General features: G+C 40.7%; 1 protein-coding gene and 1 long non-coding RNA gene across 6 annotated transcripts in view; one reads left to right on the top strand and one right to left on the bottom strand.

Annotated features, from left to right (window-relative positions):
- The window catches only part of LOC144678839 (uncharacterized), a 97,375-nt gene that overhangs the window by 62,970 nt on the left and 18,622 nt on the right, over positions 1-15,783 (top strand). The gene's annotated exons all lie outside the window — the stretch shown is intronic.
- umad1 (UBAP1-MVB12-associated (UMA) domain containing 1) overlaps positions 11,945-15,783 on the bottom strand; it is a 152,269-nt gene continuing 148,430 nt past the window's right edge. For 4 of the 5 annotated variants that reach the window (XM_078538795.1, XM_078538796.1, XM_078538797.1 and 1 more), the window contains one exon: positions 11,945-13,190. In XM_078538795.1, the coding sequence (XP_078394921.1) occupies positions 12,924-13,190 (267 nt within the window). In that variant the 3' untranslated portion in view covers positions 11,945-12,923. The remainder of the gene's footprint in view (positions 13,191-15,783) is intronic. The other variant, XM_078538798.1, reaches the window with a different exon arrangement.

Below are 15,783 nucleotides of genomic sequence, written 5' to 3'. Positions count from 1 at the left end.
ATTTAATTAGTCAATTAGTTACTAATTTAGTTAAATAATAGCAAGTTACAGTCTCTGAACTTGGAGATGAAAGAAGAATACTCACCAGCTACCACGGAAAAGAATAAACATCATCACCTCTTAACACTGCATCGAATTCCCACTTGAACGAAAATCCCGACTTTGCACTTGTTCCCCAACCACTGTGCAGTTGCACAATCTGACTACTTGTATAGAGAGTCAATGACACATCCATGTTACAACTACTAAATCAGCTTCCTGCTACAGTGATTAACACTTACTCAGGGAGCCACTTTTAGTTGATTGACACTTAACTGCCGCTGCAAGGCGGTTACTGTTAGCTAGGTATCTTAACTAGTTTGCAGTTTTAAAGTTCAACTCAGAGTATGACTGTTAATCTAAATTACTTCTTGAGAAATATTTAATAGAGAGATCCCACTTGCACCAAATCCCTGACTTAGCACTTGGTTCACGAAGCACACTGTTCTTAGATCACTCTGTGCTTCCCCACTTTCCTGTTCAGAATCTTGTAGTTAAGCTGAAAGAGGAGGTCACCAGAGGAAACAAGTATGCATTAAAGGCTTCCCTGATTCATCTCTCAACATTTCAAGCTCAGACCAGATATTCACTATTTTGCATGTCACAGGGAAGAACCTGCATCCTACCAAGCAAAACCTGACTCTTTCATGTCACTAATTTTATCTTTGGTTTTCTGTAGCGTAAATAGGATTACACAGCTTTTAATTACAGTTTTCATTTAACTGTAAATTAAGGATTTTAATAAAACGAGAGTTTCTAGATACGTGCAATGAGCAGAACCTATCAACAATGTTGCATCTTGCACTGCGTATTGAATCAACATTATTCTCACAACCACATAAAAGGCATTTCCTAACAGTGGTCCATGAGCTAAGAATGTGTGTGTCTTCCTATGCCTTTTTAAATTTGAGTGGTTCAATTTAAATAACCCAACAAAGCTTTATTCTGACCAAGATAAAGGTTAGTTTATTACGAAAACTACTTCTGAAAGGTAAAGTGATAAAATTATTAACCAAGTACAGATACAAAAATTAAAATGCAGAGAAAGAAAAAAAAGATACTTAGAGATGATATTTCAAATTAGTCTCTGTGGAATATTGTTGCAGGCTTGCTGCTTGAATTCCTTCTTTCTGAAGTGAAGAGGTTGAAATCTGAGGTTCAGTTTAGCAGCTGCAATGGCTTGTGAAGCTGGAGTTTTTCTTTGTAGGTGGTCTCGGTAGGTAGAGCAAATGCTGGGAGAGAGTAATGGCATCTTTCCTTACTGGAGACTGCAGGTACAGACACTTGAAGATTGTCTAGTTTCTTCTCAGCAGATCAGGGATGATTTTCTGGTTGCCTTATTCTGTAACTCTGGATGACAAGAAACCCCAGCTCTCGAATGTGGCTCATGAGTTGTTCAGTTGAGACCTGTGTCACACTGTCACAAAAAATGGCTTCTTACAGCCTCCTTTATACAGTCCAAAATACAAAAATGGATGCTATCCCAAACTGTGGAATCATGCTTTCACATTAAGTATTGGATTAACCCAGGTCTGGTGGGAGGGGGTGGTGCATAATCCCAAGCATTGTCTTTTAGTTGAGGTAATTAACCTTTTAAAAGTCTCAGCCATTATATTGAATGACTCCCATTCTTCCAGTTTTGGTGAGAAAGGAAAGAGCTATTCAGCACCTTTAGGGAAACCAGTGTTAATAAATTTCTGTTTACCCTTGTGGAAATGCGCACTGAATTTCAAATGTCTTCACATGTCTGGATATGTCTACTTCCAATCCATTTCTAGCCTTCTAGAAGCTTGACAAACTTGCAATTGTAAAAGGTCAAGTGACGTTTGGCAGCCATTTTTTAGGTTCCTTGTGTCCATTTCAAAGAAAGATTAGCTTTTTTACAAAATCTATAATATCATAGCTATGTGTTCATGACATAATGATAAAAGATATCACTTTATAAATTATCAAATACAGTGAAAAGTATATTAGATTTTTTTGCTGCTAACTCCGTGTGAATTCCACTGCAGTTATACTTTCTTGAAAGTTATGAAAAACATTATTTAATTATCTTAGGAAAAACTAGGTGTACTGTAAATATTGGCTTCATGACAAAGTCATAAACAGCATAATTAGATCAAGTTACTCAAATTATATTTTGCAAGCCATACCAAAATCATCGAATTTTGCAACATTTAAAAAGGCTATTTGGCACATCATGCTTGTGCCTCTCTGCCAAAACAAGTCCCATATTTTCTAAATTTTTTCTTCAAATATTTGAATGACCAATTGCCCATTGGTGGCCATGCCTTCAGCTGCCTATGCTCTAAACTCTGGGATTCCTGCCCTGCATCTCTCTATACCTCATTTTCCTCTTTCAAGATATTCCTTACATCATACCTCTTTGACCAAGCTTTTGATCAACTGGCCTAATATTTCTCTATGTGCTTGGTGTCATATTTTATTTTATAATTCTCCTGAGGAGCACACAGCGATGTTTTATGTTAAAGGAACTACAGAAATAAGTTGCCATTGTTGCGTCATGCTACCCTGCGTGTTAAATTATATGAGCTGCATTAAAGTGCCTGTAAAAAACCTTATGTTGCTCTGTGCACAGTAAACATTTTCAGGAAAAGGGCTTAAAGTATAGTCCTTAAAATCCATCATTGCTCTTAAAATATGTACTCTGATGCTCACGTTCCTTATACTTTCTCAACTATTTTTACTCTTAGCATAAGTTCAGTAACACTAAGGAAAATGATCATTCCTCACTTTTCTAACGACTAGCCTATTTCCTTTATAGCGGCATCTAAAGGTATGGAAACTTCTGTTAGCTCTCAAATTAGCCATTAGTTTGAATGCTCTGGTCCAATTGATGATCTGCAGTGCAGTTGTTGGCTTGACTATTCCATTGGGAATAGTTGTCAATAATACATTCCTCTGGAATTCGAACCTTGAACTCTTGGAGATGATCAAGGCAATGACTGATAATTCACCAAAGCTTTTAAATATACACCTAGAAGCAAATTATTAGAGCTATGCTCATGGCTATTTAGTTTCTTCTCAAATTATTCTGTGCTATTATTGATGGCTCATCATACGATGCTTTCCAATTAACTCAGGGATTTTCCAGGATTCTGTACTTCCTAACATTGTTCCTTTTTTAATATCAGTTAGCTCCATCACTGATCATCCAACCCCATCTATTCATTTGCTGCTGATTGTGCTCTATATTAATCAACTTCTTTCAGGTCACAACCACTCAGTGCTCAGAATCAATTGCCAAATCACAACATCTCCATTCTCATCAATGGGTTCATGAAGTTTTATTTCAATACTTCAGGCACAGATTCTTGTTTCTCAAGTACAACCATCAGCCACTACCTCTTAGTCTTTTTGGCTATAACTTTAGTCTTTCGTCATCTATAAGTGTTCTTTATCTCACCATCTCCTGTAGCCTCAATGGTACTCAAACATATTTAAGAAGCTTTATTTCCTATATTGTACTGCTTTCCCCAACAATTGCTTGACTATTTATAAACTTGAAGTGCATCCATGAATCGACAACTGCTCCCACATTAAGGCACTCACAACCCCTCATTCACACTCCTGAACACATGACAAGAAAAAGCTTGTATAAAACATTGTTCATTTTATAAGCAAATACTATTTTTATGGAATTCTAGCACACAAACATAATTGTTACTACCATGGTTCATCTGGATCATGACTGAAGAACAGCCAGATTGTACTGGTAATTCTGGGATTCGCTAGACCTGGTTAAAATAGATTCGAAGAAGGGCAATACTCTAGTAGAAACACAAGCACTTGCTCCATCCCACCCAAACATGCATACAGAGATTGGCACCATGGATGGGTGAGTAAATTAGAGGGATCTGCACATGAAGCAGTCAGCATAAATGAGAAAGAGCAGGGAGTATTTAAAAGGCCTGTCCACGAGATGGTCTGGTGGAAAGCAAGTTTAGCTCTGTGATCTGCTGAGGAGGACAAAGGTGCGACTTTAAGATTCTAGCTTTCAAAGGAAAGTTGCCATCTGCGGACACGCAGTCGTATAATGTACTGAAATTTAGGGGAGGTGATGGCATAGTGGTATTGTCGCTGGACTAGTGATCCAGAGACCCAGGGTAATGCTCTGGGGACCCGGGTTAGAATCCTGCTGGGACAGATGGTGGAAATTGAATTCAATAAAAATCTGGAATTAGAAGTCTAATGATGACCATGACCATGAAACCATTCTTGATTGTTGTAAAAATCCATTTGGTTCACTAATGCCCTTTAGGGAAGGAAATCTCTTTCCTTCATTCCTTAAGCACAAAAAAGGATTGAAACCAGACAACCTGGCATCGACCTAGGCACGGGAAACGACAACGGCAATCTCAGCCCTGTCAACCCTGCAAAATCCTCCTTACTAACTAACATCTGGGGGCTAGTGCCAAAATTGGGAGAGCTGTCTCACAGACTAGTCAAGCAACAGCCTGACATAGTTATCCTCACAGAATCATACCTTACAGATAATGTAGCATCCCTGGGTATGCCCTGTCCCAACGGCAGAGGTGGTAGCACAGTACTATAGTGTGGAGGGAGTTGCCCTGAGAGTCCTCAACATCGACTCTAGACCCCATGAAGTCTCATGGCATCAGGTCAGACATAGGCACGGAAACCTCCTGCTGATTACCACGTACCGCCCTCCCTCAGCTGATGAGTCAGTGCTCCTCCATGTTGAACATCACTTGGAGGAAGCATTGATTGTGGCAAGGGCGCAGAATGTACTCTGGATGGGGGACTTCAATGTCCACCAGCAAGAATGGCTTGGTAGCACCACTACTGGCCAAGCTGGCCGAGTCCTAAAGAACATAACTGCTAGACTGGGTCTGCGGCAGGTGGTGAGGGAAAAACAGACTTGACTCATCCTCACCAACCTACCTGCCGCAGATGCACTTGTCCATGACAGTATAGGTAGGAGTGATGACCGCACAGTCGTTGTGTGACAAAGCCATGGCTTCACATTGAGGATACCCTCTGTTGTGTTGTGTGCCACTACTACAGTCCTAAATGGGATAGATTTTGAACAGATGTAGCAGCTCAAGACTGGGCATCCATGAGATGCTGTGGGCCATCAGCAACAGCAGAATTGCACTCAAACACAATCTGTAACCTCATGGCCCAGCATATATCCAACTCTACCATTACCATCAAGCCAGGGGATCAACCCTGGTTCAATGAAGAGTGCAGGAGGGCATGCCAGGAGCAGCACCAGGCATACCTAAAAATGAGGTGTTAACCTGGTGAAGCTATAACACAGGACTACTTGCATGCCAAACAGCATAAGCAGCAAGTGATAGAGAGGGCTAAGCGATCCCATAACCAATGGATCAGATCTAAGCTCTGCAGTCCTGCCACATCCAGTCATGAATGGTGGTGGACAATTAAACAACTCACTGGAGGAGGAGGCTCCACAAATATCCCCATCCTCAAATAATGGAGGAGCCCAGCACATCAGTGCAAAAGATAAGGCTGAAGCATTTGCTATAATCTTCAGCCAGAAGTGCCGAGGATGATCCATCTCGGCCTCCTCCTTAGATCCCCAGCATCACAGATGCCAGTCTCAGCCAAGTCGATTCACTCCACGTGATATGAAGAAACAGCTGAAGGCACTGGATACTGCAAAGGCTATGGGCCCTGATAAGATTCCGGCAATAGTACTGAAGACTTGTGCTCCAGAACTTGCTGCGTCCCTAGCCAAGCTGTTTCAGTACAGATACAACACTGGCATCTACCCGATTATGTGGAAAATTGCCCAGGTATGCACTGTACACAAAAAGCAGGGCAAATTCAACCCGGCCAATTACCGCCCCATCAGTCTACTCTCCATCATCAGGAAAGTAATGGAAGGGGTCTTCAACATGCTATCAAGAGGCACTTGCTTAGCAATAACCTGCTCACTGATGCCCAGTTTGGGTTCCACTAGGGCCACTCAGCTCCTAACCTCATTATAACCTTGGTTCAAACGTGGACCAAAGAGCTGAACTCCCGAGGTGAGGTGAGAGTGACTGCACTTGACATCAAGGCAGCATTTGACAGAGTGTGGCATCAAGGAGCTCTAGCAAAACGAGTCAATGGGAATCAGGGGAAAACTCTCCGCTAGTTGGAGTCATACCTAGCACAAAGGAAGATGGTTGTGGTTGTTGGAGGTCGGTCATCTCAGCTCCAGGACATCACTGCAGGAGTTCCTCAGGGTAGTATCCTCGGCCCAACCATCTTCAGCTGTTTCATCAATGACCTTCCTTCCATCATAAGGTCAGAAGTGGGGATGTTCGCTGATGATTGCACAATGTTCAGCACCATTCATGACTCCTCAGGTATTGAAGCAGTCTATGTCCAAATGCAGCAAGACCCGGACAATATCCAGGCTTGGGCTGACAAGTGACAAGTAACATTCGCACCACACAAGTGTCAGGCAATGACTATCTCCAACAAGAGAGAATCCAACCATTGACCCTTGATGTTCACTGGCATTACCATCACTGAATCCCCCACTATCAACATCCTGGGAGTTACCATTGACCAGAAACTGAACTGCCATATAAATACTGTGGTTACAAGAGCAGGTCAGAGGCTTGGAGTAGAGTGATGAGTAACCCACCTCCTGACTCCCCAAAGCCTGTCCACCATCTACAAGGCACAAGTCAAGAGTGTGATGGAATACTCCCCACTTGCCTGGATGAGTGCAGCTCCAACAACACTCAAGAAGCTTGACGCCATCCAGGACAAAGCAGCCCGCTTGATTGACTGTAAATCCACAAACATTCATTCCCTCCACCACCGACACACAGTAGCAGCAGTGTACCATCTAGAAGATGCACTGCAGGAATTCACCAAGGCTCCTTCAACAACACCTTCCAAACCCATGACCACTACCATCTAGAAGGACAAGGGCTGCAGCTAGATGGGAACACCACCACCTAGAAGATCCCCTCCAAGTCACTCACCATCCTGACTTGGAAATATATCGCCGTTCCTTCACTGTCAATGGGTCAAAATCCTGGAACCCCCTCCCTAAAAGCACTGTGGATGCACCGACACCATGTGGACTGCAGCAGTTCAAGAAGGCAGCTCACCACCACCTTCTCAAGGGCAACTAGGGATGGGAAATAAATGCTGGCCCAGCCAGCGAAGCCCACATCCCATGAATGAATAAAGAAAAAATACCTGCCTAGGAATGGTCACATCATGCCTGACAGTTTGGAAGAATCTGCTTCCAGTTTTGTTTCATTCCGTCACAAGTCTTTGGCTCTGAACAACCAGATCCTCTAGGTGGCTGTGTTACCAGCTCTTGCAACTTTATTACAATGTAAAACAGCTACCATTCAAGCTACTGGGCTCTGGTATCTCCAGCATCTTCGATTTGCTGGTGGGCCACATGGATAGAGGCTTGCAGTTCCGATGAATGGTCACTGACCTGAAAGGTTAATTCTGTTTCTCTCACCACAGATGCTGCCAAACCTGCTCAGCATTTCCAGAATTTTCTATTTTTATTTCAGACTTCCAGCATCCAAAGTATTTTGCTTTTGTGCCATGTATATCCTGCTTGGCTCAGAGATAGAAGGACAAGTAGAGGAAGTGCTGAGTGTTAAGTGTGGTAGGGGGTTGGGGAAGGTTCAAGAGGAATGAACAGATCAAATAAAGGGCTGGACAATCAAAAGATCTAAGAACCTCTGAAAGTTGGTGTCCTTACTCTTCCTGTACTGCTCCTTCCTTGCCTTCGTCTACGTCTTCCCAACCAGAGGAGGGGAAATCCTCTGGCTGTTCTTCCTCCATGTCATTCCTCTTTGCACAGTGAGATTCTGCAAGATGCAGCACACAATCACAATCCACAATTAACTATGGGCTACAGCAAGCCCTCAACCTCTCCAAGCGCCAAAAGCATTGCTTGAGGGGCCTAATGGTGTGCTTGTTGATCATCTTGGTGGTTCATGTTTCTAACTGTATCTCAACTCTGTAGACATGCTCAGGTTATGGGGAGGCATCATGGCCAATATGTAGAGGGGCCAGTCCTCGTACGCTAACAACTATCGTCTGACGTTTACTTTTCTATATTCAGCAGTCAGGAGCTCTTAAATCCACGTTTGCTTTCACTCAGCAGTGGCTGAAAATGGCAGCACATCTATTATGTACATTACATGATATTTCTGCTCATTGAAGTCAATGAAAAGGAAAATCAGGCAGGGTGTATATCAGCAGCCAACCTGCTACTACCCATTTCCAAGCACTGTGAAATTAAAAATCTACCATCTTTAAATCCACTAAGATCTGATCCACCAGCTGCTTTGTGTTCCCTTAATAGATATTTAGAATTCCCTCAAAAGAAATTGTTTTAAGCTACTGGGGTATGTATACAACACCATACATAATTTTATTGGCCCATCAGCCCTAAATGATAATAGCAGTGATCTGCCTAAGGGCAGATCCTCTGCTCATTTCCCTACGCCTCACAGTCTTGTGCTTTTCTCTTTAGTTGCTTGTAGGACCCTCCCATTTTCAATTTCAAGTTGTCTAAGATCATCATTCTCTTTCTTCCGCTTGGTCTACATCCCTTTAATCTTCCTTCAGTCGTCACCTCCTTCAGCAAGTTCATACTCTAGAATATGGCCAATCCAACCTTATTGCCTTTTCTTAATCATATTCACTAATGATCTTTCCTCTTTCACCATCCTAAGAACTTCCCCATTGCTCTTGTGTTCTCTCCAACTCACCCACTCCATCCTTCTACAGAATTACATTTCACAACTTTCTTGTCTTTGGATGTCCACTTTCTCAAGGTCTACTTTTCAGCCCCAAACAATAAGACACTCTAAATCACAGAAAATTGTGGAAATACTCAGCATGTTAGACAGCATCTGTGGAGAGAAAAAAAGAATTAAATTTTCAGGTTGATGACCTTTCAACAGAACTCCAAATCACAGTTTTGTTCATTCTTTACTATGTTGAGCAATTCAAATGTTTGGAGAATGCATTCTTTGCCATTGCTATTCTAGTTCATATTTTTTTTAATGGCAATAACCATCTTCTGAAAAGATGCTTCCCGGGTACTTAAGCTTTTCACCATTTATCTCCACCTCTACTTTCATTCTTCATAATTTTTGTCTTTTTTATATTAACTTTCATTCCATAAGCTTTCACCACTTTCTATCTATTAATGATACATTCTCCAAAAATTCAGTAGGGGGTACTTTAATTGATTGGGTCAGTGGAACAGGCAGGCAGGTCATATAGGTGATGCAGCAGGAAGATTGGTGCATTTGAACAGCCAGTACACTTCGGACTAGAGAAATATCAGGTGACTCAGAGGTTCTCTGGCTGACAGTAAGGAAGGAGCGGGAACAGCAGGATTTCTGGAGCGCAGAGTTGGAGGTGGGTAGCAGTGTGGGCCAGGGGTGCCCAGAGCAGGTGCTGCCTGTTGGGACTCCTTTCTTGTTCTATTTTGTTTTGTTTCTTTAAATACCAGAGAACAAAGACATGAGGTGTAACAAACATAGATTCAGGTCTTTATCAAGTGCATGTTATATGATTCGACATGAGTACTCAGGTAAATTATACTACACAATTCCAGTATGATTATACAATTCTTTACTGAGCGTACTATTCACTGAGAACTCAGGTACATCACATTCCACAAACCAGTGTGACTACAACATTTACTGATTTACTCAAAACTCTTACACCAATTCTACCTTTGATCTCTATATTTCATGCATTCTTCAATTAAATCACAATACACCAAATGACACACAATGTGACATTGAATATATTAACATGGAACAGGAGGATAAACTTAGCCAATCTCAACCTCTCCTAATCATTCTGTTACCATAGTTATATGGTCTATTTAAGCTCTTCAATCACTTTATTACTATAAACACAGTAACAAGACCAACTTATCCCAGACCATTAAGACATGGATGAATAGCCTTCACACATTCTTTCAGCTTTTCATTGTTGCCTTAGGCCTGCTTCACAAAGCTGAAAACTGTTTTAACTCAACATAGGCTGATCCCACAAATAAGGTTCATGGGGAGTGTCAACCTATATTCAAAGACTGCCCATATTATTTCTGTGAGCTCTGGAGATGTACTCCAGCCCCAGACACAAGAAGTTTTTAAAAACTTAGCTTGCAATACTTCTTCTGCTGCTCTGAGCAGATTTTCTATGGTGCAACCTCCACTCAGTAGGCAGTAAAAATGGATCCTATCTACACTATAGAATATAAATTAGCATAAAATAATTAAGCTCCAGCTCAAGTCCAGTGGGCAGCTCAGCCACATGGCTATAAGATACTCACAGTGTGGAAAAAGACTGAAAGTAGATGGTTTTGATTTCAATTCTTATACCTCAATTTCCACTGGCTGGAAATCCCCCTAGAGTTGGAGTATCTGTGTACTAGCTGACACTTTAATGGAAATCACTGATGGTTGCCACCAGTTTCACCTACCACATATTTGTCCTTTTCTTGCTAATAATGTCCCGATTTTGCAGTCAGCGGCGAATGAACGATGCTCCTTTCATAAAGTTTACAGCAACCCAAACATTTTGTGGGCTTTGGGACAGTAATTTATGGTAATTGGGCACCTAAAACAGCATGACACTCCATTAGAGCTCTGTGACTTGTGTGAACAGGGCCAGCAACATCTCGTCTTGTCAACCAAACAGATGGAAGAATCCATACCCCCACACATCGGGCTGAATTTTGACCGGGGCAAACTGTGTAGGTGGGGGAGGGGTTTTTGTCAAGAAACCCATAAGTTTTGCCAGGCTCCTGCCTGGAGGTCTGCCAGATTGATAGGCTTGGGTTCCAGTTTGAGGAGGGGAGGGCGCTCTGGAGCAGGCCACATTTCCAGTTAAGTTTGCCTGCTGCTGATAGTAGGAATAGGCGATCCGATTCCTGACCCCAGGGTTGGTGGGGAGGTGGGAGCGGTTTGTGTTGATATGGAGGGGAGATTAATGGAAGCCAAGGGGAGCAGCCTCCCGTCAGCTGCCAGGTTTCCTAAGGCTTGAGAAACCTGGCTGGCCACAGTTAAATCTCTAAAGCAGATAAAACCAGAAGCTGCCAGCCCCATTAATTTATTTAGTTGGACGACCAACCTCCTGGGATAGGGAGAAGGTAGACTGACTGCCCTTTGATATACCTCCGTTAAACTCAAAAGTGGATAGGTTGGAGGCAGGTCATGGCTGCATTTGAGATTTTTATATAAAGTTTGAACATTCACCTGACCCCAACCCACCTCAGATTCTAAACCAGTAAGTGTAAGTTAGAATATTTAATTCGAATGCAAACTCATGTACAGAAAGCAAAATATAGAGAGGGAAATAAAGGTGGATTGAGTGTGTGTGTGAGTAAGAGAGAGAGAGAGAGAGATATAAAAGAGACAGAAAGAAAATGTAAATGAAAACTTTTAAAAATTTAATCTTTTCCAAATCTCTAATAATACAGTAATTAAAATCTGAGGGAATGGGCCTCTGAACTTGTAAAAGTTAGTTTTCATTGCCAGAGAGGTTGTTACTTACACTTGAATGGCCAAGTCTTAATGTTTTCTGGCATGCAAAGAGTAGTAGGAATCTAGTGGCTAAGTACTGCTGAAAGCCTCACCATTATTCTTAGCACCAAATCCAGGCCAATGTGAGGGCAAGTCTTAGTAACAGCAGGGCACAGCACAACTGAGATAATATCACACATCGGGTATTTTCAATGAAGAGTCTGTGGAAATATTTCTCATTTTTAAAATTATTTGATGACTATAAAATAGCTGCAACTTTACCAAATGCAAACTGTTGTTTCTTATGTTAGAGAGTGATGTCACTGTAAAACAGTAAACATGACTGTGTAAAAAGGTAAAAACAATCCACATAGTAAGTAGGATACTTTATTATGACAAAGTCTGAATTGAGACATTTAGATCCATTACCATGCAATATAGTTATAATGTACATTCTATTGTATTGACAGTATTTGTATTTTTTCAACACAAAATTAAAAAATATAATCAGAAAACAAAATCATCACTGTTGTAAAGGTCTATATAGCTAGATACTGCACTTTGTATATTTCCACATGACAGGATCGAGTTTTGGTCTATTGTAAGCAGCCAGATTCTACAAACTATCAATACAAAAGACTCAATAATCAAATGAATGGTTGCCAAAATCATATGTTTTCATGCCAGAATATGTGTATATAGTAATATGTGGCAGGGATACAGATAGTTATTAATATTTAGTCCCTTCCTATCTCACAATACCATCACATAATTTTCGGTAAAGGGGGAGCGGTCCAGACCAGGGTATCGATTGGAACCCCTACAGAGAACAGATTTTATTTTGAAAGGTTTTAATGTTAACCCCCCTTTGTAAAAGGCAAGAATCATGTCTCTAGTTAGACCCCAGGGTTTCTGGCAAAAAGGGCAGGCATACTATGGCAGGGTCAGCACTGGAAAACTTGATCCTGACATGGCAGGTATGATGTCAGCATATCTACCAGGATAGCTTCCCACTTACATTTCTATATAAACACATGGAAAATATTTATTTAGACAAAGAAATAAATTCACTTACCCCATTTTTCCCCCCAAGCTTGCTAAGCTATAGAAGTCTCTGGACTCCTTAGTCATCTTATCTTTATAAGAAGCGTAACTCACTTAATTGAGGCAAGACACGTTTAGAACTGTTATTCAAACAATTTTCCAGCCAAGAGCCAAATCACAAGTGGTACAATACTAGTAAGACAACTTTTATAGAAAGCTATTAACATAAGTAAACCAGGACTAAATTAATTGACACACTCTACTGCAATACTCAGAACAGCTGGCAATTTTATGCAAATAGTAGCATTAATCTAAGGAATCAGAAAGTACAGAGTTTTCAAGAGTAAAATCATACCAGAAATTTGCTACATTTTCATTCATATTCTTCGGTAGATGCAAGGCGGCTGGGAGGTCATGAAAACTGGCCTGTAATGCCAGAACATGAGGGGCTAAAGTGAATGGTACATCACTGAGGAGCTCCACAGTTACAGGAAAGCTTTCTAATGTTTGCTTCATCTGCTGAGCAGTCCATGTTTCATTTGTTTCTACAGGATATAAATCTGTTGCTTCTCCCTAGAGAAAGAAAAATAATTACATATTTGTGATAAAGCCCATTTTTAAAAATTCATTCTTGGACAAGCATTTACAAGAACATAAGAACACAAGAAATAGGAGCAGGAGTAGGCCATTCGGCCCCTCAAGCCTGCCCCACCATTCAATAAGATCATGGCTGATCTGCCCCAGGCCTCAATCCTCTTTTGTGCCAGCCCCTCATAGCCCTCAACTCCCCAATATTTCAAAAATCTATCTGCCTCCTCTTTAAATACTTTCAGTGACCTAACCTCTACAACTTTCTGGGATAGAGAATTCCAGACATTCACTACCCTCAGAGAAGAAATTCCTTCACATCTCAGGTTAAAAATGAGTTTTAAATTATTGCCCATCCCTAACTGCCCTTGAGAACCACTGCAGTCCATGTGGTACAGGCACACCCACAGTGCCGTTAGGAAGGGAATTCCGGGATGCTGAAAGAGTGGCTATATAGCTCCAAGTCAGGATGGCGTGGCTTGGAGGGGAACTTGCAGGTGGAGAAACTCCCAGGCATCCGCTGACCTGGTCCTTCTAGGTGGTCAAGGTCACGGGTTTGAAAGGTGCTGTTGAAGGAACCTTGGTGACTAACTTGGTGAGTTACTGCAATGCATCTTGTAGATGGCACACATTGCTGCCACTGTGCATCAGTGGTGGAGGGGGTGAATACTTAAGGTTGTGAATTGGGTGCCAATCAAGTGGGTTGCTTTGTCCTGGATGGTGTCAAGTGTCATGTTGTTGGAGCTACACTCATCCAAGCAATTTGTTCTTAAGCATTCCTATATAAAGACCAAATTTGACAGACAGTAAAACCTAAGGTATTGCTAAAATTAAACCATAATTCACCCTATCAATTTTATAGCTATACATATGGGTTAAATTTTATGAGGTTGTCCTCCTTTTGAGTGCCTTACTCAATAGAAAGGCTGATTGGACAAAGTGCTTCAAAGAAAAAAGTATTCAATTTGTGACCCTCCCAGTGTTCCGGTTAATCATTTACTGAATGGAAAATCAGGAGGGCTGCAAATCAGCCATGCTGACCTTTACACCCAATTGTCCAATCTGCCTTGCTGTCAAGTGAGGCCAGCAGCACAAACTCAAAATTTATCCCTATATTTTCTGACTGCAGCGACTTTTAGAAATGGAGAAAAAAAAATCATAATTGAGGTATGTGAAGTTTCCTGACAAATTGGCTTTAGGGCTACTATACAGGAATCATGTGAGAATAATGTTGAAGTTAATTTATGGAGGTTTTCTAAAAGTTCAAAAAGTAAGAAGCACATGTATGTCTTTATTAAAAAATTAGCACAATGGCAATGGTTACAATATTAATCATTGCATGCTTGCTCTTGATCAATACCTTGACCCTTGGAAATTCTGAAAATATGAAATGAAAGCTACAAGTAGGATGGGTAGCGCCAGTGAAATGAACAATTCGATGTGAACAAAGGCTCAAGAGAGGGAAGAAGGGAAGTTCAATACATTAGTTATCTGTGTTTCCTATTATCTGAAAAAAAAATCAAAGCCAGAGATACACAAATGTGCTTGGAATCATACATGCCTATACAATATTAGGAAACTTCAAATATACCAAAGTTAATAAGCCAGACTTAACCTAGTCAAACAATGGGAAAGCTTTGACAGATACCCATTCTCCTCCCACCATTAAAATTTACATTTCCTAACCAGACTATTTTTATGCACAGTTTTATGTATATATTTGAATACTTTCCAAACCTTACCTAAACACTTCTGTCACATACCACTCTAAAAACCACACAGAATTACCAGCATTACAGAAACATTGACAAATCATTTGGCCAGACAGATTTATCTTTTTTTAATGTTAATTTTAACCTAATCTTCTCACCTCCCTTATCCAATCTTTCTCTTCCTTCTAAGGAGAATTATCTTTTGAATCTACATATGCTATTTGATTTAATATATTTTCTTGGTAGCTTAAATATATGCTTATATTCCTCTGTTTGAATTCCTAATTATTGCTAAATAAATTATAAACTCAGTCTTCAGTTCATGAACCCTTCCATTTGCATTAACTTTATTTATACTCCTCATAATATTGAGCATATCTGTAGGTTACCTCTTTGCCAAAATAAAACCCCCTTTTTCCTCAGGCTTTCCCAGTGACAGATTTCTGGTAGATTTCAACTTTCAGCACTAAGCAGGAAACTAACTGTTGTTGATCAGTCACCTGTTATACACCATACTGAGAATTGACTTCAATAGAAAGGAAATTCAGTCCAAGTCTATAGCAGCCAGTTTTCAGTCTGCTGGTGAAAGTAAAAATTTAACTGTTGGTATCATCTTTGTCAGCCCATGTTTCATCCTTTCAAGTTAAATATCATCTTTTTAATGGTATTACAAAAATACTACTAACGGAACCTAGTTAGTAACTTATGCAGTAATATTAACCCAGCTATTGTTTAGTTCCTGAGAGCAGCTATTTGCTAGACTGATTCTTTTAACAATTCTTCCATAATTACAGCAACATGAAATTCCTAATCAGTACTCTGGAAAGTTCATTGATGTTGTTTTCAAACACGACAGACCCAGCTGT

Source organism: Cetorhinus maximus, chromosome 3 (genome assembly GCF_964194155.1).
Source record: "Cetorhinus maximus chromosome 3, sCetMax3.hap1.1, whole genome shotgun sequence".
Classification (NCBI taxonomy): domain Eukaryota; kingdom Metazoa; phylum Chordata; class Chondrichthyes; order Lamniformes; family Cetorhinidae; genus Cetorhinus; species Cetorhinus maximus.
Note: the sequence above shows the minus strand (reverse complement) of the source record. Positions and strands in the feature narration are given on the sequence as shown.